General features: G+C 47.2%; 2 protein-coding genes across 2 annotated transcripts in view; one reads left to right on the plus strand and one right to left on the minus strand.

Moving 5' to 3' along the window:
• VAX2 (ventral anterior homeobox 2) overlaps nucleotides 1–895 on the minus strand; it is a 32,551-nt gene extending 31,656 nt beyond the window's left edge. Inside the window, exon 1 of the mRNA XM_031949732.1 lies at nucleotides 589–895. Coding sequence (XP_031805592.1) covers nucleotides 589–895 — 307 coding nt within the window. The remainder of the gene's footprint in view (nucleotides 1–588) is intronic.
• A 2,015-nt stretch (nucleotides 896–2,910) lies between these two features.
• LOC105749124 (zinc-alpha-2-glycoprotein) overlaps nucleotides 2,911–27,040 on the plus strand; it is a 66,841-nt gene continuing 42,711 nt past the window's right edge. Inside the window, exon 1 of the mRNA XM_031949733.1 lies at nucleotides 2,911–3,027. The gene's annotated coding sequence lies outside the window, so the exon portion shown is untranslated. The remainder of the gene's footprint in view (nucleotides 3,028–27,040) is intronic.

The raw sequence follows: 27,040 nt of genomic DNA on the forward strand, positions 1-27,040 counted from the left end.
TCAGGGGGAGGATTTGTGGGACATATTAGCGGGCTTGGAGGCAGGGTCAGCAGAGCCGTGGCGATCGGTTCTGAGGAGAGCCCTGGCCAGGTTTAGCGAGGCTTACAGGCTGAGCGGGGAGAGGTTTAGAGGGTTAGGGGAAGAACCCGCAAGACCTAGGATGACAAGAGTTCCAGAAAGAGCGGGGAGAGTTTGGGCGCAGATAGCACCGAGGTTCGAGGCTGGCGGCCGCCTTTCGGGGCCGGCGGGAGCCGCAGCGAGCAGAGGCGGCGGAGCCTTGTCGTGGGGTCGGGGAGCAGGCGAGAAGGGGAGAGGGTGATCCGAGTCGGACCGAGAGAATGCCTCCGGGTCAGAGGGTAGCAGGGGTGGCCGGGGGTGGCTTTCTACCTGGCAGTGATGCGAGATGAGAAAAGAAGGTGGCAGGTTTGAAAAGAGTTAGAGCAGCTTAGAGGGCGATGTGGGAAGGCCGGAGAATATGGGGGTGGGAGGAAGGCTTAGGGCGGAGGGGGCTCCCAAGTTTCGGGTTATTAAGCTCCAGATGAATGTGGGAGAACTGCAGGGTTCGGGGACAGCTCGCTTCTTCCTTACCTCGGACAAGGATCCGGCGGCAATAATCCGCTTCGGTGGCTCCCGCCTGGCGCTCGCTCTCAGGGCAGGTTGCCTTAGAATCGGCCGGAGGGTTGGTGGCCGAGGTTCCCGCTACGTCCTTGAGCCCATGGCTGCTTCCTCCTCCTCCTCCTCCTCCTCCTCTTCCTCCTCCTTCAGCCCCGCCACGGGCCCAATCTCCCGCGCGCCCTGCGCCCCCCAGCTCCGCCCGGCTCCCCAGCTCCCGCATTCGCTCGGTCGCCGCCACCGCGATGCGGCCGCGTCCCTGCTCCGCTCCTCCATCGCCCATGCCGCCGGCAGCAGCCGCGGCGGCTGCTGCTAGCATCGAGCGAGAGAAGATCCCCGCCCCCTCCTCCTCCCCACCCCCGCGGCCCCTCCCCTCGGCTCCTCCTCTCCCTCTCTCCCCACTAAGAGATCCGGCAGGGAGGGGCTGCTGACGGGCCCAGAGACTCGGGTCTTCCCTCCCAGAGCGCCTGCCGCTCTGATCCGGGACCGGGTGGGAGGGGACTGGCAGGCGCACAGGAGGCTGGGGAGGGGGGAGTCGGGGACGGAAGGACCAGAGGAGAGGTCTGAGAGAAGGATGGGGGGGGGGCGGGGGAGGAGTGAAGCATGGAGATCCGGCCGAGGCGGGGGTGGGTGGGGAGGGCATAGGGCGGGGAGACGGGGAGTGGAGATGGGGACGCTGGACTCTGGAGATGGTGCCGAAGGTCAAGGACCCGAGCGAGGAAGGGGCCAGAAGTCGGAGACAGTTATTTCATTTAAAAAAACGGGGGGATGGTAAGATACCGCGGCCCCTCCTAAGAAGGGGGAGTCCGGCAACCGCAAGAGGCAAAGCAAACGCTTATGGATGGAGTACTCGCCCACCACCTCAGGGATGTCTGAGAGTTCGAAGACAGCCGCCACTTCCCAAGTTCTCCAGCCCCCACCCATAATTTTTGTTTGTTTTGGGGTGTCTCCCGTCCGATCGAGGGGCTCAGTCGGTCCAGTGAGGGCCCTGGAGCTCCCGGGCCATCCTCGAGGCCTGGTCGAAGTGCGGGGTTTGCTCCGGTCCAAGATAAATAACTTGAATGCTGGGCGGGAAGGTTGAGGAGACACACCCACGGAGAGCTGTCCCAAGAGGGTGTGTATGGGAAGGGAAAGAAGCAATGGACAGAAACTGGGTCCATGAGAGAGAATTCAGGAGAAACGGGGAATAGTGAAGGGGGGAAATGATAGGGGAGAGGAAAAAGAACAGCGAGAGAAAAAGAACAAAAATAAATCTTAGTGTAATAAAAGGTGTCCCTCTTGGCCCCCTGCCTCCAACTTGAAGAAAGACCAATGGGGGTGAAGAAGGAAAGCAAAGGAGGCTTTCATGAATGGGAGCCTCCGGCGGCCTGCTTCTCCTATCCCTCTGCCCCCTTGCTCTGGACACACACAAAGCAGGATCCATGCGGCCCCGGCCTGGATTCCGAAGGTTCCCGGACACAGCGAATCGGGCCTTCTTCGTTCAGTACCGCCACTTCCTAAACCTAGTTCCCTCGTCTCCCAACACATCAATTTCTTTCTTCGGGGAGGGGGAGATAACTCTTGGCTCTTTTGCCCCTGGCGCTAAGGCTCTCTAGGCCCCAGCCCACTCCCCCCTTCCCTTTCCCTCTCTCTGGCCCCTATCCCAGGCCTCTGCCCGGTCCCCGCCCCTGCTCAGCTCCAAATGGCGAATATAAGCGCTGGAGAAGGCTGGGATCCTCAAGTTCTAGTTTTCAAGTTGCAGGTTCTTGGGGTGGGAGAGCGCTCTGAACTCGCAGACCGACACACACCCGAGCAAAGGGGTCGGCCAGAAGGGGAGGGGGCCTGCAAACCCTCGGTACTTAATTGCGTGATTGACGTCTGGCCACAGCCCGCCTGGCAGTGTGGGGGGCTGCGCGGGCTGGGGGGCCTATTGAAGGTACCGGAGCAAACAGAAAAGAAAGGAAGAAAAGAAGAGAGGGAAAAGATGCTTTCCCTCCTTGAGTGGGTGGGTGGGGGGCACGGGCCTCCCGACTCACTCTCCTAATCAGTTAGGGAGAAGTGGTAAGCACGGGGATGGAGTTTCCTGGCTCTCCGGCTGTGTGTGCCTGTGCGTGTGTCTGTGTGCCTGGATGAGCTTCGGGGCTGGTTGGTCTGGAGCGTTATTATTCTCTGTACTGAGTGTGTGAATGGGGGGGGGGGGTCTGTGTGGTTGTGTAATCGTGGTTGGTATACTGTCTGGGCGTGTCTAAGTGCCTTTTGTTTTGAGTGGATTATACGTGGGCATTGTATTCTCTAGCTTCTCTCCTCCCCTCGGCTCCATCCCCTTTCATGACAACACTGATGGATCTGGAAGTAGCCTCCCCGACTCCTGGGATTCTCTCTTCCCCATCACTTCCTCTGGGACTCGAGACATTTGTCGTTTGTAAACTAAAAGAGGTAAGTGATAATTTTTCTTCATCAATTCCCCCCCCCCCCTCTTCCTCCCCCAGTTCTGGGGGAAGGGCCCTGGAATTTTCCTTTTCTTAGAACAAGATTGTTCCTGGCAACTTCAGGCCTCTCGGGAGTGGGGAGGGGACTGGCCTTATTCTTTGGCCCTCAGCTGCTTAGAACTTTAGCCCTCAAACCCTTCAGTCTAATAATACTAATTATAATTATAATAGTAACAATTTACAAAGTGCTTTTCTCCCAGCCTCTAGACCCCCTAGTCTCCCAGGCCTGTAGATCTTTATAGTCTTTTTCTCTCTCCTAAACTTTCAGGAGCTCTACACTGCCTCCCCTCTATTTCCCAATCTCTCAGCTCCCTGAACCCTCAGTCAGTTGTCTTCTAGTTGCTCAGTTGCTTGGTCCCCAACCCTAGTCCCCGTAGTCCTGCAGTGCTTAGTTGGCCTTCAGTTCTCCATCAATTCCCTAAACTATCAGTTCTGTCCTTTCAGTCCCTCAATCCCCAGAACCTTGAGTTATTTATTCAGTTTTCTAATTTCTTCAGATGTCAGTCCCCCAGCCTCTCCCTTCTACAGAGACAATAAGGCCCCCCATACCCTCCCCATAAATACTCCCTTAGCCCTTAGTCTCTACACCTTCTCCACAGACACTCAGTTTTTAAAAAGTGATTCGCTATGAATTCTGATGCTTTTGACTTTGGGGTCTGGGGAATAGAGCCTATAATTAAAGGAAAAAGAGAGAGGAGGAAATGTATTTCATTTAACCTTGACACCAGTGAGGGGCGCCTTCACTTTGATTTTATTTTTTTGGTAGAAAGACACCCATAACTAACAACCTCGAGGTAATCTGGCCTTATTTTGTTGTTAGTATCATGATTTTTTTTTTTTTAAAGTTTGGAAACAATGGGAGTTCTCAGAGATTTTGAAAATAAAGTTGCTGTCTAGATTTGAATCGGAAAAGACAGCTAGAAGAGTGTGTGTGTGTGTGTGTGTGTGTGTGTGTGTTTTCTGGAATTAGCCAAAGAATCTCCTTCTACCCTCCAGTTCTCAGAAATAGAAGATAGTGAAAAGGAAAGATGTGTTATGGGGTGGAACGAGAAGGCTCCGAGGAGCATATTTCTCCGAAGGCTCGGGTTTCAATCTCAGACTATGGAGCTCCTTTGAGGTTGGCTAGAAGGAGAAAGAAGAAGAAATCCAAATTCTAATAACTCCTAGCCAGAAATATTTCCCCAGGATTTAAGGACAGACAGGAGAGAGGAAAAAGATCAACTTTGGGGGAATCCTTCCTCCCCTCTCCCTAACATCGGATCTTGTGCTCTTTTGTCTGGCTCTTATTAGTGGAATCTGATTCTTTCTGGACGATATAGGGTGAAATTTTTAAGTGTATAGGGCCTAAGAGGGCGAAGCAGAAAATTCGAGATGGGAGTGAAGAATGGGTAATGAGCTCCAGCTTGTTTGGCAATAAAAGAGAATGGATGGTCCGGGGCTGCCCTGCCCCTGCCCCTGCCATCCCAGTTCTCCCGGCCCCAATCTTTTTCAGCCTCCCTTCAGTTCTTATTAATTCTCCTTTCTAACTTCGCCCCAAGCGGGAAAAGGCATAGTTTTGCTAGAGAGAGACAGAGATACAAAGAAAGATTACCCCCACCCCTACCCCATCCCATCCCAAATGTGAAGATAGAGCAGACAGACTGAAACAGAGAGGGAAATGCAGACAGAAATAGAAAGACCTAGAAAATTCTGTACAATTTTGGATTATATCTAAGGTGCAGTGGGAGAGCAGATTGAGCATGTAGGTTCCAGGGCCCCTTCCAACGGACTTAAATTTTAGGGAGAATTTGGGGGGCTCTATAGTCAAATTTGTAAAATTGCTTTGCATATTAGAATTCTTCAGTAAAGGATAAAAGAATGGGAAGAGAGATGTTCAAGAAATTAGAAATTAATATTTAATGATAGAAAATTAACATCCCAAATGTATTTTTTTTAAAATACAGCTTTTGTTTTTATACCTTCATTTCCTAATATATCCACTCTGTTACCTTTACCTGGGGAGGCATTGTTTTTAGCAATCAAATCAACAACAACATCAGCCCCAAACTGCAATTCTGCCCACAATTGTATATATCTCTCCCAAGAGCCTCTTTGTTTGTTTCATTCTTCAGCTCTATCTTTTCTCTGGCCTTGACTCTGGGAGTCTCGACCTAACTCTCTTTAACTTCTGCTTCTATTCAGTTCAGTTCAATCGGCATTTATTTATTTTCATCTTTCTTTCCTTTTTTTCCCAGTTTTTTATTTTCAAAATTCATGCATAGTTTTCTTTTTTTAAATAACCTTTTACTGACAGAACCCCATAGTTTTCAATATTTCACCCCTGCAAAACCTTATGTTCCAAAACTTTTTCTCCTCCATTCCCTTCCCTTATCAGCAAGTAATCCAACATAGGTTAAACATGTGCGATTCTTCTGTACATATTTCCACAATTATCATGCTGCACAGAAAAAAAAAACCGACCAAAAATATTGAGAAAGAAAATGAAAAGCAAGCAAATGACAACAAAAAAGATGAAAATATTATGTTGTGATCCACCCTCGATCCCCACAGTCCTCTCCTGGATGCAGATGTCTCTCTCCATCACAAGTTCATTGGAACTGGTCTGAATCACCTCGTTGTTGAAAAGAGCACATCCGTCAGAATTGATCATCTCATAATCTTTCAACCGGTATTTATTAAGCACCTACTCTATACCAGGCATTATGTCAGATAGACTCTGGGGATACGAAACAAACCAACAAAAAATGCCTGCCCTCAGGGAGCTTATGTTTTACTGGGGAGAAGCTCAGCGTGCACTCAGATAAAGAAATATTTAAAAAGTTACACGAAGTATCTCTTTCTAATCTGGTCTAGCGTCCCTCTGATTTGTTTCTTTCTGTGATTATCTCTGTCCCTAGATGTCTCTGACCAAATTCTCTTTATAAATAACAGAAACGATTTTACGGCTGGTGTGTGTGAGTGATGGAGAGGCCCAGCTAATCAATTCCTTTCGGTTTGATGCTTTCCAGTTTTTCTTTGCGCATCTCCCGGGATACTCAGCCTCTTGCACATCCAGCCTGTGCGTTCAAGGCGGGCGGGCCTGGGTGCGTCCGGATCGGATGAATTTAACTGAGAACTTGGTGCTTCTGGAAGGGGCCGGCGGTAGGCAGGTGTGTACATGTGTGAGGGGGAAGCAGTGAGCTTTGCAGCTGATGGTAGAAGGGGCGTGTGTGAGGAGAGAGAAAAAGAAAGAAGGGAGAGAGCGAGAGAGAGCAAGCGAGAGAGACAGAAAAAAAGAGAGAGACAAATCGAGAGACAGAAAGGGAGTGACAAAGGAAGAAACAGAAAGAGAAGGACAGAGAGAAAGAAAGAGAGAGAGAGAGAGAGAGAGAGAGAGAGAGAGAGAGAGAAAGAGAGAGAGACACACACACACACAGAAAGAGAGAGAGAGAGAGAGAGAGAGAGAGAAAGAGAGAGAGAGACACACACACAGAAAGAGAGAGAGAGAGAGAGAGAGAGAGAGAGAGAGAGTAAACACATCCAAACGGACCTATCAGCAAAGGAGTGAAAAGCAGGTAGGCCAAAAAGGAAAGGAACGTGCCTTTCAGCCCCCCGCCCGGTGACTGTAGGCCCGGCACTCAAACTCTGGGTCTTTCTCCTCATTTATAGAACGGCTGTAACAATTCGGGTAGCGGTTCTGTGGGAACTGTGTTGCCGAAATACAAAGACCCTCAGAACAAACCCGCCCTGCCCTCCGGGAGCTTCCATTCCGCCCGAGAGGAGGCAGAGCAGTCCCTTGGTCTCCGATCAAATCCCTCTGGCTTGTGTCTGGGCGCGTCCGTGTCTACACACGCTCGCAAAGTGCGGGTTCACAGCCTCCCTGGAAGGTGTTTCATCTTTCGAAGCTTTGGAGATTTCTCTCCTCTGAAGTACAGAAGACGCGTTTTCTCGTCCAGCTTCGCGGTGCCCGTGTAGACGCAGTTTTTCTCCCCGGCTTCCTCGCGCGGAAGCTTGCCCCACGGCGGAGGAAAACCCCTTCCCTTTCGTTAGAGCCTCTGGATTTGGAACCTTCGTTCAGAATACGGACGCGGCCCAAGACCTCGCTCGGGCCGGCCCGGCTCCCTCCGTCCTGGGTCCCACCTGCACAGACATGTTTTGCTCGGGTTATAGAAGCCCGAAGCGAATTGAAGCCATCGTTTCCCCCGACTCCTTCAGTTTATTTTTATTTTTTCCTTAGCGTTTTATTGATGCTTCTGGGGATATCATAGTCATTTCAGGTTACATCACCCCACTCGGGGAGCCTTCTCCGGCGGCGAAGAAAAACAGTTTGGGCAAAACCTATCGACGTAGGGGCTTTCCTGGACGGCGGGGCCAGCGTTCTGTATCCGAGATCTCTCCTCTCCAGGAAAATAGTCCCTTCATTTATTTATTTATTTTTAACTTGGGGAAACTGAGACCCAGAGAGTGAGACTTGTTCAAATCCTCCCCCTCCTTTCCAACGCCTCCCCCCCCCCTTTCCAACTCCACGAAGCCGAACTAGGCCAGCTCGTCCCAATCTATACCCCCGGCGCTTTCGAGGGGCTCCCTGGAGCAGCGGTTTGACTCGCTCCCAGGGCAGGGAGCACCCTCCAGTCCTCCCAGCACGCCTCGGTGACCCTCTAGAGATACGCCCTCCGCAGAGATTTCCTTCCACCCTCCGTGACCCCGATTCTCTTATTATCCTGGATTTTTGAGAGGGAGAGGGAATGGGCGGGAGGAGGAGTCCTCCGGTCCAGAACTTGCTGGGGAAAGGAGGGTCACCCCCGAGAGTGATTCTTTTGGGGGGGCATTTCCCCCTTCCCGGGAGGGCTCCTGCTCCTTGTGCCCAGATTTGAGAGACTCTCCTGGGGGTTCGTCTCCATTCTCAGTCTGCTTGTAAGCACCAAGCTCGGTCTCTTATACCCAAGATCCTCTGCAGTCCTCCGTTGCCATTCCGGATTCGTGCCCCCCTCATGGAGGGAGTCACCTTCATTTCTACACTTCTCCCCTCCGATTTCCGGGTAGAGCCTTAGACCGAGAGCATCCCTTCCTTTCACTTGTGCTCTCAGGGGTTAGCCTTAGGTTATTCACTAAAGCTCTGCTTCCAAACCGCCACCACTCCCACCAGAGTCTCTAGATTGTGTGTCCGCCAGATTGTGCGGGAGTCAGGGTTAGGGAGGTACAGCGCTGTGTCACTGTGACCTGCAGTGTCTCTCAGAGGAACACATGCCCCTACTCTGCTAGCTGATGATTTCCTGCTCCCATTTCGTGGCCGGTTCTCATCTTGTTTTTCTAGGATAGCCTTTGTGCAAGGAGCCATCCTGTGATTTTTCATGGTTAGCTTGGTGCCTCTGGCATATGTGGAACTCCTCGCTGGCCCACCCTTGGGGTGGATGAATTTCAGGGGTGTGTGGTGGCCGAGACTTGAGCTTGGGCCTTTTCTTTCTGGAACTGGGGTATTTGTGATACCCTTGGGTGTGAGGCTTCTATCTGACAATATGGGTGGTCAGCTACTTTTCCTTTTAGATAGGTTTCCCCTCAGATCCTCCCAGAACATCACTGCAGAGCTTTCTGACAGTGTGCCTGGGCATTGGAGAGTTTTGATTTGTTTTATTGGATCTCTGGAGGTGGAATAGGGAAACAGAAGCACTCATCAACTTGGAAATAATACAACCTGTGCCACTTGCTTCCAGTGTGACCTTGGACAAATAATTTCCTTTCTTTAATCCTCAATTTCCTCTTCTTGGAAATGAAGGCATTGGACAACCCTTTCCACCTTCCAATCTGGGAGCATCTGCTGAAAAGGATTCAAAAATTGAAAGGAAACAGGCCTTTATTAAGCACCTACTACGTATCTCTATATAGTATCTCATTTGATGCTTACAACAAATGTGGGAGGAAGATGCTATTTTTCCCTCCTTTTATGAGGGAGGAAATTGAGGCAAATGGATGAAGTGATTTAGTTAGGTCAGAGAGCTGGTAAGTGACTGAGGTAGGATTTATTTCAGATCTTTTGACTTGGAGTCCAGGGTTTGTCTTGTGTACCACCAGTTGCCACTGCCACCCAGACTCCCTAAGAGAAAGCCCCATATGCTGTTCTGAGAGGTTTGTCATCAGGTTGTCAGAGGATGAGGGAGAATTAATTTTTTTTTCAGCTACAGACATTGATGAACTTGCCCTAAGTCAGACAAGCATTGTAATTGTGTAAGTTCTTACACTAAGGAAAAACAGGGATGCTGCTGACGTTGAAAAAGCAGGTGCCTGTGGGTGCAACAACAATCCTGTCAGTGTGTGTGTGTGTGTGTGTGTGTGTGTGTGTGTGTCCAGATGGAGGTCTGGCTGCTTGTGCTTGCATGGCCACATCTAGCTGCCTTGTACAAATCTGCCTCGTTTCACCTGTCTCTGGGTCTCAGAAGGATGGGGGCCCGTTCATGCATGTTGTTTGTGGGATAGGTTTGTGAATGTGTGAATATTCTTCCCTCTGGGCTAGTCTCTGAAATCTGAGATTTCCACCTGCCCAGCCCAACTCCCCAATATAGTAGCTTTTGCAGCCTGGGAGATGGATCTCAAAATCATTCTGCTCCACAAAAACTACCAGCACCTTCGACCAGTTCTTTTCTGTGCCGATGGCTGCCTTTCAGCCTCCCTTCACCATCCATGTCAAGTGCCAGCTTCTGGTGCTTGGGCATCCCTTTCCTTACTATTTGCTGATTCCCCAGCTAGCACAGTCAGCTCTGCACTTCACTGGCCATCTGCTCTCTGATTTCAGGATGTATCAGTCTATCCAGGTCTTCTCTTCCTCTTGGTGGGATCCACTCTGAACATCTGTCCCACATACCTCCATTTTTGTTGTCTCTCTCCTTCGTTTGCTTTGTCTCCCCTCTGCCTGTCTGCTGCTCCAGGCCAGGAAGTAGTCACATCTTTTCAGCTCTCTTCTCAACTTTATCTGACCTCCAGAAGCAGCTTTATCTTGACCCAGGGGCTTAGCTACATGCGGGGGAATCTATCTTTCACTATCTGTCATCATCCCAGAGCTCATTCACATCTAGCCTGAATTCCTTCCGTGCTCAGGTCCCACAGTGGTACCATAGAGTCTCTAAGGTCCCTTACATCTCTGATAAACTGTGGGCTCCTAGGATTTTATTATCTATAATCTGTTCTACCCTCCCTGCCTCTCCCTGAAGTGTTCTTTCCCTCTCCTGTTCTTCCCATGATACTTTCCCCCCTCCCTGTCTCTCTATCCAATCCCCAGCCCACCCCGCCCCACCTAAGCTCTCTTCTGAGGGGCAGCACAGGCAGAGGAAGAAGGGAACTCTGAGATCATACAACCCAACCTCAGAGCTGAACACTACTAGTACAGTACCTAGCATACAGTAGGAGCATGATAGTTGCTTATTGACTGAATAGGAATCTCCTCTATCCCAACTGGTATCCAGTTGCCACCTGACTAGTCACCTCCAGTTGTGTGGAACTCAGTAAAGCTGGCAACTAGCAGGCACTCAGTGAAAGCTTATTCCCCTTCTCTCCTCTGTGGACTGTTGTTGAGTCGTTTCAGTCATGTCCGACTCTTTGTGGCTCTATTTGACATGCTCTTGGCAGAGATATGGTGTAGTTTGCCATTTCCTTATCCAGCTCATTGACATATGAGGAAGCTGAGGTAAACAGGTCACACAAGTGTCCGAAGTCAGATTTGAACTCGGGAAGGTGAGTCTTTCTGATTCCAGGCCAGGAATTCTGCACTATGGTGCCACCTAGTGCCATACGGACGCCCATCTCCTATTCCTCCATCCTAATATGGCATTATCTTTTCCCACCACAGGGACCCTTTTCCTCCAGGGTGAAGCTTGCCAGTGACTTCCCTAACAAGGCTAGTTCATCATAACTCTCACTTACCTAGTCCTGGGCACCATGTCCCCCTTAATTTAGCCAGAGATGGGTCAGGTTCTTCCTGGAAAGTTCCCAGATGCCATCTTGGCTTGAGGATGATGGTGGGTTGCCAAGACTGGCCAACACGGTTCCCCTTCTGACAGACCAACGGCAGTTGATGGGGAGTCAGGGAGAATGTGGGTTTAAACCCCTGGCCTGCTGCTAGTTTAAACCTATTTGATCCTGTGCTGATCTGTGGTGCAATTGATTCATCTTTAAAATGGGAGTGGGAAATGGTGAGCTCGATGGCCTTGAATATCCTTCCAGTCTCTGAATCTATGGTTTTATGAAGAGGGAGGATATACGATTTGTTCATCTACAGCAACATTCAAGGTTCATCTCCTAATGGTGATGGGAGTGGGTCTTTCTTGAAGCCCTCACAGAATTGAAATCAGAATTGTCAAAGGGCAATACAGTAGCTGTTTTGGGGGCCGGGATGGGGGAGACTGCTCTGTCTCTGCCTACTCTAAATCTCTTTATTTTTTGTCTTCAGCTTGGTCCTTCACTGCCCCCCAACAATTACCTTTCAGTCTGTTTCCATCCAGTTTTCATCTTAAACTGAATTCTCTCTCTTCCCTCACTCGCTCTTCCCTCCCATCTCTAGCCCACCCCTACTCTACCATTCATTTTCCTGCTCCCCAGAGAGCCGAAGGCTTCGATTTCATTCCTCGAGATGATTCCACAGCTCAGCGAGAGCTTCTGGGAAGGGAGTGGAGCCCTCATTTTATCATCCTTGCCCAGAAACAGACTGGGGATTGGTCAGGAGAGGGATTGGCTCAATGGAGAGCACAGACTCCGGGAAACACCCAAATGGCTAGGCTTGCTCTCTCACTGTTGGGAATAGTGGAAGTCAGTGAAAATTGTCTTTTGAGAGTCTCCTTCCTTTGTCTGACCCTACCCCAAAGTAGACATTCACAATAGCCTGAGTCCTTTTAGAGAATATTGAAAAAAATGCTGGTTTTAGGTAGAAGAGGCAGAAGCTCTGGGTTCAAATCTGGACCTGAAATCTGGAGGATCTGAGTTCAAGTATGACCTCAAACATTAGCAAGTCACTTAACACATCTTTGCCTCAGTTTCCTCAAATGTAGAAAAGGGATAATGATGATAATAGCTAACATTACAAAAATGGTGCTTAATTTTTTTTTTTGTCAAGTACTGAGCTAAGCACTTTGCATTTATTTTCTCATTTGATTCTCAAAACAAGCAATGGAATTTGAGGCTCTTATATGCTCTATTTTGTAGCTGGAGAAATTGAGGTAAACAGTGGTTAAGTGACTTGTCCAGAGTCACACAGTTAGCAAATGTCTCAGGGCAGTTGTAAACTCTGATCTTCCTGATTCCAGGATTGACTCTCTATTCACTGCCACCCTAAATGCTTGCTGGATAATTGTCAGGCCAACAACAAGCAAACAAAAGCATTTAATGTACTTCATGAAGCATAGTAGGTGCTACATAAATGATCATTCCTCTCCTTGACCTCCATCCAGGCACAGTCTCTCTAGGTCTCAGTTTCTCTAATCAGTTTTATTGACTTTGTTTTGTATTTGCTTATCTGTATATATTGCTTCCTTTCTATAGAATGTAAGCTCTTTGAGGGCAGGAAATATTTCAATTGAGTCTTGGCTTTCCCAGCGTCTAACTCAATACCTGGCACCCACTAATAGTTTAATAAATGCTTATTGAATTGATTTGAATCTCTAAAGGAAACTTTTTTTATGACAGTGACAAAACTTACTCATATGAAATGATGGATTCCCCACACCTGCGTTTGCCATTTTGATAGAGGGCAATGTTTGACCCAAGGGAGTTAAAGGCTAATGGTGGAATTTTAGGCAGAGTGATTGATCAGAAGGAGATCATTTTAGCTAGGCATGCTCTCACATCACACCCACATATTCCTCCAGCAAAGACTGGTTTTCTTAGAGACACAATGGTATTCAACTCCAAATCTTCTTTCTACTTCCAAGCCACTTCTTAAATATTTCCCCTTATCTTCACTCAAACTCACCATCCTGATTCAGGTTCTCATTACCTCTTGCCTGGACCATTTTACTAGCCTGCCTCTTGGCTTTTAACTCAGGTCTTTCTCCACTCCATGGACTCTTCCAAAGAGCTGCCAAAATGCTTTTCCTAAAGCAGAGGTCTGACTGTGATACATGACACGTACTCAGGGCAAGTCACTTAATTTCTCTCTGGACAATTTGAAGGTTATAAATTGCATAGAAAGTGCTTATCTGCACAGTTTCCTCATAAAGTATTTCTCTATACCAATGAAATCACGATTCTAGTTGTCTTTCCGGTTAGAGAGGACACTCTCTGAGGGCAGCACTGTTGCACTGTTGTCTTTGTGTCTTTATTGCATAGCATAGTTTGGGCTAACAGTTGGCACTTAATGAATTCCATAACTTGGACTTTACCCATTCCCCCAATCCCTTGGCTCACTATTTTGCTCCGGGAGCATCTTTTAGCCAGACTAGGGACACTCAGGGGATTATAAATTCAGACTTGGAAAGGCACCAAAAAGTTCATTTTAAAGATGAGAAAAGTGAGACCCGAGGACTTCAGTGATCTGTCCAAGGTAATATAAATAGTAAGGGAATGAGTCCTTTTTCCCCTTCTCTTTTTCTTTTCTTCTACTCTCTCCCCCTTTTCCTCTCTCTCTTTTTCTTCTTCCCCTCCTTCCCTTCTCTGTCTCTCTCTGTCTGTCTCTGTATCTATCTATCTTTGTTTCTTCTCTTTCCTCTTTTTTCTCTCCATTCCTATCGTCTCTCTATTTTTCTGGATTTGTGTCTCTCTTTGTCTATCTCTCTCTTTTTGTTTCTTCCTGTCTCTGTCTCTTTCCCTCCCCTCTCTTTCTTTTTTCTCTTCTTCTTCTCCCTTATTTCTAGTTTTGTGTCTCTGTTACTCTCTGTGTCTCTTCATCTGTCTCTCTTTTTTCCCCTGCCCCTCACCTCTTCTAAATAGCTCTCTCTCTCTCATATAGAAGACAAACAGAATGTCTTCCTCTACTCTCTCTCTCTCTCTCCCTCTCTCTGTCTTTCTCTCTCTTCTTCCCCTCCCCTTCTCTTTTCTTCCCCTCCCTCCCTTCTCTGCCTCTGTATATATCTATCTGTCTCTGATTCATTCACTTCACATTTGATAACACTGACTTGTATAATTCTCTATTTCATATTTTGGCTCTCCAAACTGACACTGAGCTTCTTAAAAGAAAGATGTTTGTTCTCCCATCACATAGGACTAAGTCAGGTTCATCCAATAAATATTTTTAAAATTGGAATCGAACCATAGTATGTTCTAGACTCTTTTTGGAATCTTATCAATCCCCTAGGCCAGGATTAATCCTGACTTTCGTACTCTGAGATACAAAGCTCCTCTTTGGTCATTTCAGGGAAATCTGACTGGTGAGTGATAAGAGATGCTTTATTCCTGGAGTCCTCAGTCTCTCCTGCTCTTGGGTTTCGTTCCCAATCTGGGTAGATTTAGGCTTTCTAGTCCCAAGTCCTCCTTTTTTCTTTTAATAGTGTCTTATTTTTCCAAATACATGCAAAGAGAGTTTCCCTCCTCATCCTCCTTTCCCCTCCCCAAGACAGCAAGGAATCTGATATAGATTAAACCTGTGCAATTCTTGAAAAAAATCAGAACAAAAGAAAAAAAAAACAGGAGGAAAAAAACAAGTAGATAACAATAACAAAAGGTGAAAACACTATATGCTTCGATCCACATTTAGTCTCCATAGTTTTTTTCTGTATGTGGATGACACTTTCCAGCACAAATCTATTGGAATTGGCCTGAATCACCTCATTGTTGAAAAGAGCCTAGTCCATTGCTATTGATCATCACATAATCTTCTTACTGTATACAGTGTTTTCTTGGTGTTGCTCAATTCACTCAGCATCAGTTCATGTAAGTCTTTCCATCAAACCCTCCTTTTTTTAAACCAGGAAACAGATCCAGAGGGTCTTGTCTGTGTGATAGTTGGGCTTTGGTAGGGTCACAGGCCAGGCACATGGGCATCAGGGACTGTGTCAGAGGAGAGAAAGGGGGTATAGGAAATGATGTTTCAAGGGTGAAACCAGCAGTTCTTGTCAACAGTGGTCCTTGAAGCATCTCCATTTTGGGATTTTTATTTGAAGTTTCTCTTTCCTGTTAGACACACTCTGGGGCTGGGCTAAAGTTTGAGTGTTTGGGACTGGGTTTTAGAAAATGTAGAACCAGAGGAATTATCTGAGCAGTTTGTCTGTCCTGGTGCAGTGGGGAAAAATCAGAGGTCCTGGGTTTGAGCTGCCATTTATAATGCTGTGACTTCTGTCACAGGCCCTCTGTTTCTCCATTTGTAAGAAAGAGAGTTGGAATAAATATCTTTTGAAGCCCCCTTTAACTCTTAATCTGTGATCCCCATGGTCCAAACAACAAAAAATCCATCCAGTAAGCCAATTTCTCTTAAAGATCTGGGTGACCGCATCAATTCTCTTTTTCTCTCTAGAGGAAGAAACTCTTTTCCAGCTTCAAGGTGCCAATCAGAGAGCTTTCTTCCCCCAATATATGATTTCCTTTTACATTTGTGATCATTACCATATTGAGGCAGATCAGAGCCTAACTAAAGGTTTAGCAGATTGTGACTTACGGGGGCCATGTAGCTAGCCAGTTTTCAAGGCCGGTTGAATCTAGGTCTGACTCCATGTTTTTTCAGCTATGCAGCTCCAGAGAAAAGTTTAAAAAGGGAAAAGTACAATTTTCCTCCGGATCAAATTCTGAGCTCCCTGATTTCCCCCCTACTAGTCTTTAAGAATTGCAGCATTGTGCTTTTCACTCAGTAAACACTTCACAAGTATTTGTTGAAATACATCCATCTGATATGAATCGATGAGAGGAAACTTAGAGAAGAGAAGCGATTATTGAATTTTCCTTCTCCAGCCTCCTCCTCCACTCGTCATCGTTTATTGGCCAGGGTCAGGCTTTGGGGGCTGGGGGTGGGAGTGAGATGTGTGTGGGTCTCTTTGACCTGAATGGCAGCGATCTCGGCAGAGCCCTGGCTCCTTACTGGAATCAGGAGGACTTTTCTCTGCCAGACCCACTGGTCTGTGGTGGGCAGCAAAGACTCAATCACCCCAAGATTGGTCACCAGCTGGGACCACACTGAAGATGGGGAAGCCGGTATAACCCGGGCGCCAGCCTCTGCTTTCCCTTCTGCTTCAGGGTAGGGATGGGGAAACGTTCAATTTCAGTCACGACAAATACCCATCCTCCTCAGCTACCAGGCGTCCGGGTCTTCCCCCTCTACCATCCTCTTCCAGTCTCTCGCAAAGGAACGAAATCTGCGATGGATGAGAGGGGGGTAAAGCTTGGGGGTGAACTGGCTGGGAGCCAGCTCCCCGATCCAGCTCTGGGAGAGCAGGTGGGGCCCGACTTTGCCCAGGGCGCCCCAAATAAAGTAATCAAGGTCAGATGTAGCTGATCCCAGCCGAGAATTTGCTCTTAGTCATAGGACCCAGCCAAGTATGAAGGAGATTGCGAGCAAGAGGAGAAGAGATGGAGTGGACACACGTATCATAGAACAGAACCAAGGCAGGAGAGTAGAGACAAAGGAAACAGGCCCCAGGATGGGCAGGCAGAACGGAAGCCGGGGTACCCGGGGAGGACAGAGAGATCAGGAGGACAGGAATAGACAGAAAGGAGAGGAAGTCAGAACAGGAACAAGACAAGGTAGAGACAGACCCGATGAAAAAATGACGAGACACAGGAGACTTAGAGCTGGAGGGTCATTGAGATCAAAACTCTCATTTTGGGCAGAGGTCTGGGGGGGGGGTGTCACCATGGGGCCTCCCGCGAGGGCCAAGAGGACGTTTGAACTGGCGGTACTTCCGATGGCTAGGAGAGAAGCCCTCTTCTGGGGACCCCAGTTTGGGGCCGTGATGGAAGGAGATCGAAACATTCTCCCACGGGACTAGTGTGGTAGGGGAATGGGGAGCCAAAGATTCTCTCTCTCTCTCTCTCTCTCTCTCTCTCTCTCTCTCTCTCTCTCTCTCTCTCTCTCCTCCCTCCCTCCCTCCCTCTCTCTCTCTCTCTCTCACTCACACACACACAAATGAGGAAACTAAGGCTCCGGTAGCGCTTCACACAGTGAGGGAGTCTGTATTCGAACCCAGGGTTTCCTCATTCTAAGAGCAGCTAGCGCTCTGTCCCCACATCTTGTCGCTTAGTTAAGGAAAAAAGAAAGTACAACTTAAAATTTGCCTAGAGCTTGATAGAAGCAAAAACATCGAATACGTGACGTCCGCAGCCAAGAGCGCAGCAAGTCAGTCCGTACCCCTGGGGGCCACATTTCTGATTTCTCAAATGAGGGATCGGGGCACGCTGCTGTGTGGGCTTCTGATAAAGAGATTTTCTCCCGGGAAGAAAAAAATAAGAGGCCTGTCTTGCTAGAGTGCCCTTCCAGTCGGCACCCCAATCCCCTACCACGCTTGTACAGTGGGAGAGTGTCTCGTTCTCCTTCCATCACCGCCCCAAAATGGGGGGGGGGGAGAAGACGGCTTCTCTCTCAGCGATCTGAAGTACCGCTCCTTCAAACCTCCTCTTGGTCCTCGCGGGAGGCCCCATGGTGACCCCCACCCCCTACCCCAGGCCTCTGCCAAAGGACTTTTTCCCCCCTAAACTTTCGTGAAGCTGTGCATGGGGGTGAAGAAAAGGCCCTGGAGCCACATAAGCTCACGAGTGCCCCCAGTCTTGCTGAGTTACTGGCTGTCTCTGGATCCCAAAGAGGAAAGGGGCCGGCCGGCAAAGACCCGCATTCGACTCATTCTCAGACTGTCGAGGAAAGCTGCCAAAACCAGGGTCTAAAATCGAATTATTCAGATCCATAAACTCAGGGAGGTCCGAAGGAATAGCCCTTAGGGACCACTACCATTCTGATAGTCCATATGACTTTTGACTGGGTGGAATTGATTTGTGAATCTTGCGAAGGAAAGGCCCAGCTAAGGTTCCCCCGAGTCCTGTTTTCTCACCTCTTTCGGCCCAGAAGCAGAGGCTACAAGGCCCAGGGGAAGTGGAGGAAGGAAGGGAGAGAACGAGTTATGGCGCGAGGGTTGTTCCGCATTGAGATGGGGCGTCTCTCTCAAGTCCGGCACGGACGTGGAGGGGTACATGGGCCGGAGGGATGTGCAGATCACTTGGTGCTGCCTGTCTGGTCCGCTCCCCGTTGCACGTTTCCATTTTAATCTCTCAGATCCGGGAGATCAACTGACTCCAAGAGCTGCTGTCTCCTATGAAGAAGCAGACGCTGGGATTTCCTCCCCCATTTCCCAAATTTTACAGCAATTTTTACACTCTGACTCGTTCTTAATACCAAAAAAAAAAAAAAAAAAAAAATAATGCTGTAAATTTCACAAACGCTTTCTTTACAAATCTAGAAAGGCTGGAGGGCACAGGGCTCATTTCCATTTGAAGCAGGAAAGGAGAGAAAGAGAGAGAGAGAGAGAGAGAGAGAGGACTTGTTCAGGGTCTGATTATCCAAGTCGACATTCGAATACAGGCCCCTTCAGTCCAACTCTTGTTTCGAGTCACGCCTTTCTTTCGAGTTTCCTATTCTACAGGGGCGACAAAAACCTGACCCTAGAGAACGTGGGGATGCCCATTTAACTTTCTGGGAGAAAAAGACCTGAAATCTCACAGTGATCCAGTCTTTTTCTGCCTTCCCTTTAATTATTCTCGGTAAAAATAATTAAAAAATAAAACAATCCATTCATTCAGTCCGATCGCAAGCGTGCTCCTGGATCTTCATATTTTTGTCTTCTTTTCACTTTACGAAAATTCCCTAAACCCTCTAAAAAACCCTTCTCAATCTGACTCTCCATGGACTCATCCCCTTCCTGGATCTGTACCCTTCCAAAGACCCAACTTTATATTCCTTCCCCGAAATAGCGGGGACCAGGTGCCTAGAGAAGAGGGTAAAGTCTGGTGATGAACCAGGGGAACCAGGAACCCAAAAAGAGGGAGTGTGGAGAAAGACAGAGCTCAGGCTCGGAGAGAAGCAGAAACAGATTCGGGCGAACGGGGTTAGGGATGAGCGGAGACTGGAAGGGAGACACAGAAATAGTAAATGACGTGTAACACGTGACAAAGTAAGACAGACGGAAAGCCAGAGAGAAAAATTAGAAATGGAGGCAGACCAGCACTCACAAAGCAAGGGGGAAAAAATAAAAATACAAACAAAATAAACAAAACAAAACAAAACAAAAAAAGCAAAGGGAGAAAGAGCAACAAACATAAAGAGAGGCAGAGAGACGTAAAGGAGATAAAGGAAACAGAGTCAATCCAAGGAAGTCGCAATCCAAGGAAGGAGAGAGCAGACAGAGGGAAACCCGAGTTGATGCTGGGCTTGGCTGGGCCCTTCTCCTACTCGCAGCGTGCGAGGGCAGAGAGTCGGAGCTTCCTGCTCTCCGAGCTGCCTGGCTTTCTGCTCCTAGAAAAAGATGCTTCTTTCCTATCTCGACTTTACTGATGGCTGGAACCTGAGTGCTTTCTAGTCTATTACCCTGAACCATTGTTGTTGATCCCGCTCTCGGGAAGCAGACACACCGGGCTGGAAAGGGCCGAGTTTTCTTTTTGCCTGAAGCACTTACAGAGCTCGCTCTGGCGGTTCCAGAGCTTCTTCCATCACTGCTCGATTTTCCGGAGTTCTCTCTAGGCTGGAGCAGAAGCCCCCAGACCCCTTAAAGGAAAAGCTTGGGCGGATCTCCCACTCCATCCGCGAGAACCAAGCTCGCCTCGTCCCGATCGCGTTTAGACACTTTAATGCCCAAAGTCTTTCACTGGAAGGAAATCGCATCAGTTTTAGGTCCGCAAATAAAATCCAGGGCCGGGCAATCTGGAGGGAAATGGCGCCCAGAACCGCCTTTTAACCTAATAGAACGGAGTCGAAATGGGCTGTGATCGACAGTACCAAGTTCAGAAATTTACTGACAGCGGGGGCTGGTTCAGAATAGGGGAGAAGAGTGGAGAGGATGTAGCCGGAGGACAGTTCTTCCGGGGGTCCCCAGCTTCGTGTCCCTGGGGCCACTGCGACTGCCCTCCCAGGACGGCCTGCTCTACCAGAAAGGTCTTCCTTGGCCAGTCCGGGACAGGAGAAAACTCCTGGTCCCCAGCTTTCCTTCTCTGCAAATCACTCTTCCCCTAATTCTAGGTGGGTGTCTCAGGGCCTTCCGTTCCTGGCTTCTGTGCAGCTTCACTTGCGCTTAGAGATCTTCCCGAATGTCGATTTAGAGAGAGAGCAGAAATCACGTATAGGGAAATGGACTCTGTGCAGATTCATTTGCGCTTAGAGATCTTTTTACTTATCCATTTACAGTGGTTCTCCAACTTTTGTTTTCAGTATCTTTATCCTATTAAAAATGATTGAGGATCTCTCCAAAGCGTTTTTGTTTATCTGGATTATATTTATAGACATTTACCATATTGGAAATAAAAACTATTTTTGAATTTGTAGATCCTCTAAAAGGATTTCAGAGATCCCCAGGATTCTCTAGATCATACTTTGAGATCCATTGATTTTAGAAACCTAGAAGTCATATATAGGGAAACATACTGAATGTGAATTGACTTGAACTTGAATGTTCTTTAGGGGCGGCTGTTATATTGGAGGGGCAGGTGTAAGGGCTGGAGCCCTGGTATTGGGGTGAGGACTCTTGGATTCAGGTGGAGACTCCCTCTGTGACTAAGCCTTTCTAGACCTCAGTTTCTTCATCTGTAAAATCAAGGATTAGATTAGGTCTCTGCTGTGTTTTTCGGCTCTAATCCAAGGTCCTGAGAGTACCCATATGTGTGTATGTGTGTATATATATAATACATAATATATATATATATAATTTATTTATTTATTTAATAGCCTTTTATTTACAGGTTATATGTATGGGTAACTTTAATGCAATATATATATATATATACATTTATCCCAAGTTAATATGCACGGGGAGTTAACCCGAATGACCGAGCCCAAACAAAGGCTATTCCCAGTGGCAGAGGCACCTTGGGATCCTTGCAAACTTCCTCCAGACACTTTGCCCTGAAATGTTTTTAGCATGAGGAGTATCGGACTTTGTAGCCTTCGGAACTCGCGAGACTTTCTTTCGGAGGGCCCAAATGGGTTTGGAGCTCCAGAGGCGGAGGCAGGATTTAATTTAGTTTAGACTCCAAATGGAGGAGGCCCAGCTTGGTAGATCGGGCAAGCTTCAGGGCTTCGGTCTCTGAGGAAGATCCGGAAAGGAACCAGGGCTTCGGAGCAGCGAGACTTCCCGGTGTGCTTTTCAAAGCTGGCTTTCTAGAAGAGCCTCGGGGATGAGTTTTTCAAATACGGATCCAGGGTCGAGGCCCGCACTTCAAAGACTGATAAAATTGGGTCGGATGGGTTAGTTAGTGCCACTTTTGCTTGTGATAGTTTCATTCATTCCCTTGTCCCTGGTGTAAATACATACACTATTTTAGGGTATATAATGCACGTAGGTCTGATTATCTGTGCAAAGAGAAGATGCTTACATCTCCTCAGTGGGTGGAAAGTATGGGGGCACGCACCCCTATTTTTTCCCTTTGTGTAAAAAAAACATTACTTGTTGCTCGTGTTTACGTGGGTTTTTAAACAACCACCACCAAAAATGAACCAAAAAGCCTGAGAAAAGTAGAATGGAAGAGGAGAGAATTTGGAAAAACAAACTCCTGCCTCAGCCTTCGGTGCGCTGGGCGAGGAGGCTGCTGGGAGCCCACCGAGGGCTGGCACTCCAGTTTCACACTCTCCTTCTAAAGATAGGAATCACCCGGCACCTTCTCAAAGCCGATCTGACGGAGAAAGGCAGTTTTGGTGCTGTCGGGTCACAAGGAATTAAGAGAGTTTGAAACCGGGTTAGAGGGATCGGAGTGAGGGTTAGGGTTCGAAACGGGATTAGAGAGTTCAAAAACAGGTCAGGGAGAGCTAAAGCTAGTCGTCGAGGTCTAGACGGGGTCAGCGTTCTAAATAGCACCAGAGGCTTCAAAATGGGCACTCGGGGTGTTTTCAATGGGATCAAGGGAGATCTAGACGGGGCCGGGGGTTCAAAAGAAGCCCTGAAATTTTCAACGGGATCAAGCGTTCTAAATTGGATAAGAGGCTTCTGAATTGCAAGAGAATTCTGAAAGGAGTTTCAGAAATCGAAACGACATTAGAAAGTTCTAAAAACTCCCGAGAATTCACGGAAGGAGTTCCGGGATTCTGCGCGGGCCCAGGGGTTCGAAAGCAGAATTCTAAGCGGAGGTTACAAGCTTGTAATCTGTAAAGGAGCCTCGGGATTCTAAACTGGGCCGTGAGGTTCGGAATTTACGATTTCAGAGATTTCCACACCTTTAGTGTCGCAATCAAAGAATTACGCGTTCCACCCTAAACAGAGTCCCTTATAATTTTAGACTGGGTCTGATCTGGGGGTTTCAAAAGAAGTGCTAGTGACTTTCGGACCGACTCGTAGACATTGCGCGGAGCTACATGGGAAGGGTTCTGTCCGAGAGTCAGAAAGAACAATCTGAAGCATGATTTCAATCGAAGGGTGATTGTGAAAGAATCGGGGCGAGGTGGGGTGGGGGGAACCCCAACCAACAACGAAGGGATCTCATAGTCTTTGCCGCCCTCGGTGTCCCTCAAGGGCCGCAGGTCCCCTTTTCCAATTTTTTCCCCAGAGGCCAATGAATGAGCAAAGGAGCTGAGTCAGACGAGCGCCTTCTCTAGCTTTGCTCTCCCTCCGCCATCCTCCAGCACTTGCAGGCGGCTGTGCGGGAGGAGCCGTGGTTGCTCAGGCCCAGGAGGAGATTCACAAGGAATCAGTTAAGTCCCCAAGAGGCCTCGGGCAGGGCTGGGGAGGGGAGGGCGGCGTGAGATGCTCCTGGAAATCGTGACAAGGCCAGGAAAGTTGTGAGTTTCTTTTTTCCCCCAGGAGACCAAGAGGAGTTAAAATGTAGCGTGGGCTGGAGTCCTCTTATGATAATGGTGTTTGCAAACACTTGGGAAATTGAAAAGTGGATGTGGAGGAGGGGATTGTGAGAGAAGGGAGTCGGAGTGGGAAGAGAAAGATGGGAACAGAGGGAGAGATGGGTGTCATTGTGAGAATGGAGAGGTGAGAAGTCAGGAAGGAGGGTGAAAGTGAGAGAAAGAAAGACAGCCACAGAAACAAAGATGCATCTGCAAAAAGAGATGGGGGGGGGATGGAGATACATGGAGAGAAAGAGAGAAAAAACACAAACCGAGACCGAGAGAAAGAAAAGATAGAGATGGAGACGGAGCAAAGAGAGACGGAGAGGAGGCAGATAGAAAGAGGAAAAGGTTAAGTACACAGACACAGGGTGAGCCGATAGAATTAACTAGGAATTTTTTTTCTTTTTATGTGTGTGGACCCCTTTGGCAGTCCGATGATGCTTAGAGTTACCTTCTCAGAATATGTTTTTAGATACGAAAATACAAAGAGTTACAAAGGAAATCAATTATATTAAAATGCAGTTAGCAAAATTAAAAATAAGAAGTCCAGAGAACTCAGATTAAGAATCCCTGAGTGGGGAAAAAAAGGAGAAAAGGAGACAAAGACAAAGAGAGGGAGATATTGACACATATATTTTGGAAAAGAGAAAGAGACGAATGAAACAGATCAAGAAGGAGATGGAAAAGAGACTGACTGGAGAGGAAGGCACAAAGATAGATAGGAAGGAGAAAGGATTAAAAAAAAGGAAAAAAAAACCCCAACCCAGGGGGGAAAAAAACAGAGAAAAGGACACTGAAAGGCATTCTGAGACAAAAATGAAAAAAAAAAAAAGGCGCCCAGGATAAACAGAAGGGATATATGGTGGAGAGGAAAGAGGGGAAAATGGGACACAGAAATGGGAAGAGAAGGAGAAAATGAGACAGAATGGGGACAGAGAAAAAGAGAGAGGGAGAGAGGTACAAGGCGAAAAAGAAAAAGAAAACTGTGAAATGAGATGTGTTTTGAGGAAGGACAGAGGGAGAAGGGAAAGAGTGATATTAAGGGAAGAAGGGAGGGGACTCGAGATGAGTCTCCTAGGAAATCAAGAAGGATTCAGTGACCTTAGACAAAGCAGAACCAGATCTTCTGGTGCAATGTGAGACTATTTTCTCTAATCCTCTCTCTGCCAGGCTGAGGCAGGACTGCGGGGCATTCTGGGACTGTGACTGGGGGTCTAGCAAAGAAACAAGACTGACCGAGAAAATCCTCTCTACCCTCAGTAGGCTGGGGGTGGCAATTGTTGGTGACAATGTTCATAGATCCTATTAATAAATATATTGCCTCCCCTCCCTCCTAATGCCCATCACAGGTTGGGCAGCGGTGCCAATGGGAGCAGTCGCCTACATCCTAATCTCTTGAATCCAGAGAAAGAATGAGCTGCCGGGGTTAGTTATCATTCTATTAAAGGAAGGGTTGGAATGGATAAGCTGTGCCATAGAGTGGAGGATCCTGGGATATTTGACACAAGGTCCTTTGTTCCCCCCAAAAGGTCTAGAGATGGAGGCTTTTCTACACAGAGGGACCACTAGGAAGGTGTCTCTACTGCTTCCTCCAAGAAAAAGCCAGCAGACTTGGGTTCAAATTCGATCTCTGAACCTCATTATTTCCTATGTGTCTTTAGACCACTCCTAACTTCCCAGGGTGACTTTCTTCAGAAACAGCTAAGCACTAGACATGTAGACAATCCTTTGAGATTCCTGACCATTCTGTGTTCTTATCACCATTTTATAGATGAAGAAACTGAGGTTCAGACAGTGATTTGTCTAGGCACCACACAGTGTAAGAAGTTCTGGACTCCTAGTCCAACAGTATCTCCCTGCAGCATCCAGTAACTTTCTTTCATCTGTAAGATGGAGCCACATTTTTCTGAAGTCCCTTCAGCTCTAGGTCTATGATCTTGATGACCCTTGCAAGTGCCTAAAATCTCACCATCGCAGATGCACTCCACACTGTAAAATATTCTCTTTAATGCCCTTAAATAACATCCCACAAGTCATTTCCCATTCATTCCCAATGTTCTGTGCCTTTCCTCATATGAACCCTCCTTGTAACAAAGGAAATTAGTTAAGGACCAGTAAGAAAAACCACATCCTGCAATCTGTCACATTCTATACCTGTAGACCCCCACTTTTTTTTTTTTTTTTTTACCAAAAGGAGGTATGTTGTTATATGTTCTGTTCTCCAGAACATATAACATTGTTCATCTATCTAACAAAGTTATGTACATATATTGTGCAGTATAGTTTTCTGTAGAGAGGCTTGAGATTTAGTGGAAAGAGACCTGCTTTACAGTAGGAAAGATCTGGGTGGGAGTCCTACTATGTGCCCCTGGGTGAGTCCTCATTCAATTCTACAAGTAACTTTCCCAAACTAACATTTTCTGAAAAGGCAGCTATCTGTATTGGTAGGAGTTGTTTCCTACTGGAGTTCCCTAAATTAGTAGCTACCCAGGTTCAATTCCATCCCATTCTATAGTGTTCGAATTTCTCTTTTCAATTGTGAGTTTCACAAAGATAGAAGTTGGATCCTATTGAAACTTGGTAACCTTAGACACTGAGCTATGATACAATAACTTCAACCCCTACAACTACAAGAACAACAACAGCACAGCAGTAATAGCAACAATAACAATAACATTTATGCAGCTCTTTAAGGCTTATAAAGCACTCTGCAGCTATTATCTCATTTCATTCTTCCAACAACCCTTGTAGGGCAGGTGTTATTATTATTACCTCCATTTTACAGTTGAGGAAAAGGAGGCAAACACAGGTGAAGGGACTTTTCAAGGCTCACACAGCTAGAAAGTAACTAAGGCTGGCTTTGACTCTGGAGGTCTAGTGCTCTGTCCACCTAACCACCGGGTTGGCTCATACAATAGCTACTTAATAAATATTATTTGATTGAATAGATGATTCAGTCCTAGCTGAAGACTATTTTGTAGAGCCAGAGGAAAATTTATTATGATTTTCATAATTATCAGGATGATATGCGTAAGGAACAGATGAATAATTTAGATTTCTCAGAGCTGTCTCTTCTGGCTTGGGAATCAGCCTTACAATGCAGCTCCAAATGACCAATTAATCAATCAATCAAGCGAAATGAATCAAAGACTGCAGAACCTGTTCCCATCACAGAACTCTGCTCCTGTCCCCCACCAAGTAACAACCCCCAGGATTTGAAACAATTACTTAAGAACTGTTCCCACAGAACTGGAGAACACCCATGTTGTCCTGCATTCATTGGCTTGTCATGGGAAACCACTCAGTCCCTGAAAAGGATTGTACTGTATGTAATCCACTTTCCCCCTCTTTCCCATTTATGATTTGTGTATAAAATCTCAACCTTTACTGCAATAGGAGGAGGGCTCCTGTCCAGGAGAACTGGGGTTTGCAAACTGTTCCTCACTCTGAAAGAGATGAATTAAACTGCTTCTTGCTCTCTAGAACCTGTCTCTGCTCTGTGAGGCTCCAGCTACTTCGAATTTTCAAAATTCAGCTAACAAATCCTTCCTCATGATCACGTATGAGGTTGATGATAAACAGCTATTTACTCCCATTGTACTTAAGGTAAAGAAACTGAAGTTCAGAGAGGGTGGGTAGCATAATAAGGGCCAGGGCAGGTGCTGAACCTGCTGATAATGAACCAGTGTTCATTATCCTAAATCAAAATGCTAATTCCTCCCACACTATACCCATACATACATGCACAGTGCATATATACATGTATACCTATATATATTATATAATACATTCATATTATATACATATACATATATATTATATATGCATAGATATATATATTATACATACATACCATACATACACACACTTATAGGTATTTGCTTTATCTTGCTTTATATAAACTGACATTTCACAAATTGGGGCTGGCAGCAAGACTTCACACCGGCTTAGGCTCCAACTGTTGGCAGGCAGTGACAGGGCTGACTCCAGAAATGGGGCATAGGGTGGAGGGAGGGTCTGCAGAATGATCCACAGTAGACACGTATTTACACAA

The sequence above is a fragment of the Sarcophilus harrisii genome, chromosome 2, assembly GCF_902635505.1.
Source record: "Sarcophilus harrisii chromosome 2, mSarHar1.11, whole genome shotgun sequence".
NCBI classification, from domain to species: domain Eukaryota; kingdom Metazoa; phylum Chordata; class Mammalia; order Dasyuromorphia; family Dasyuridae; genus Sarcophilus; species Sarcophilus harrisii.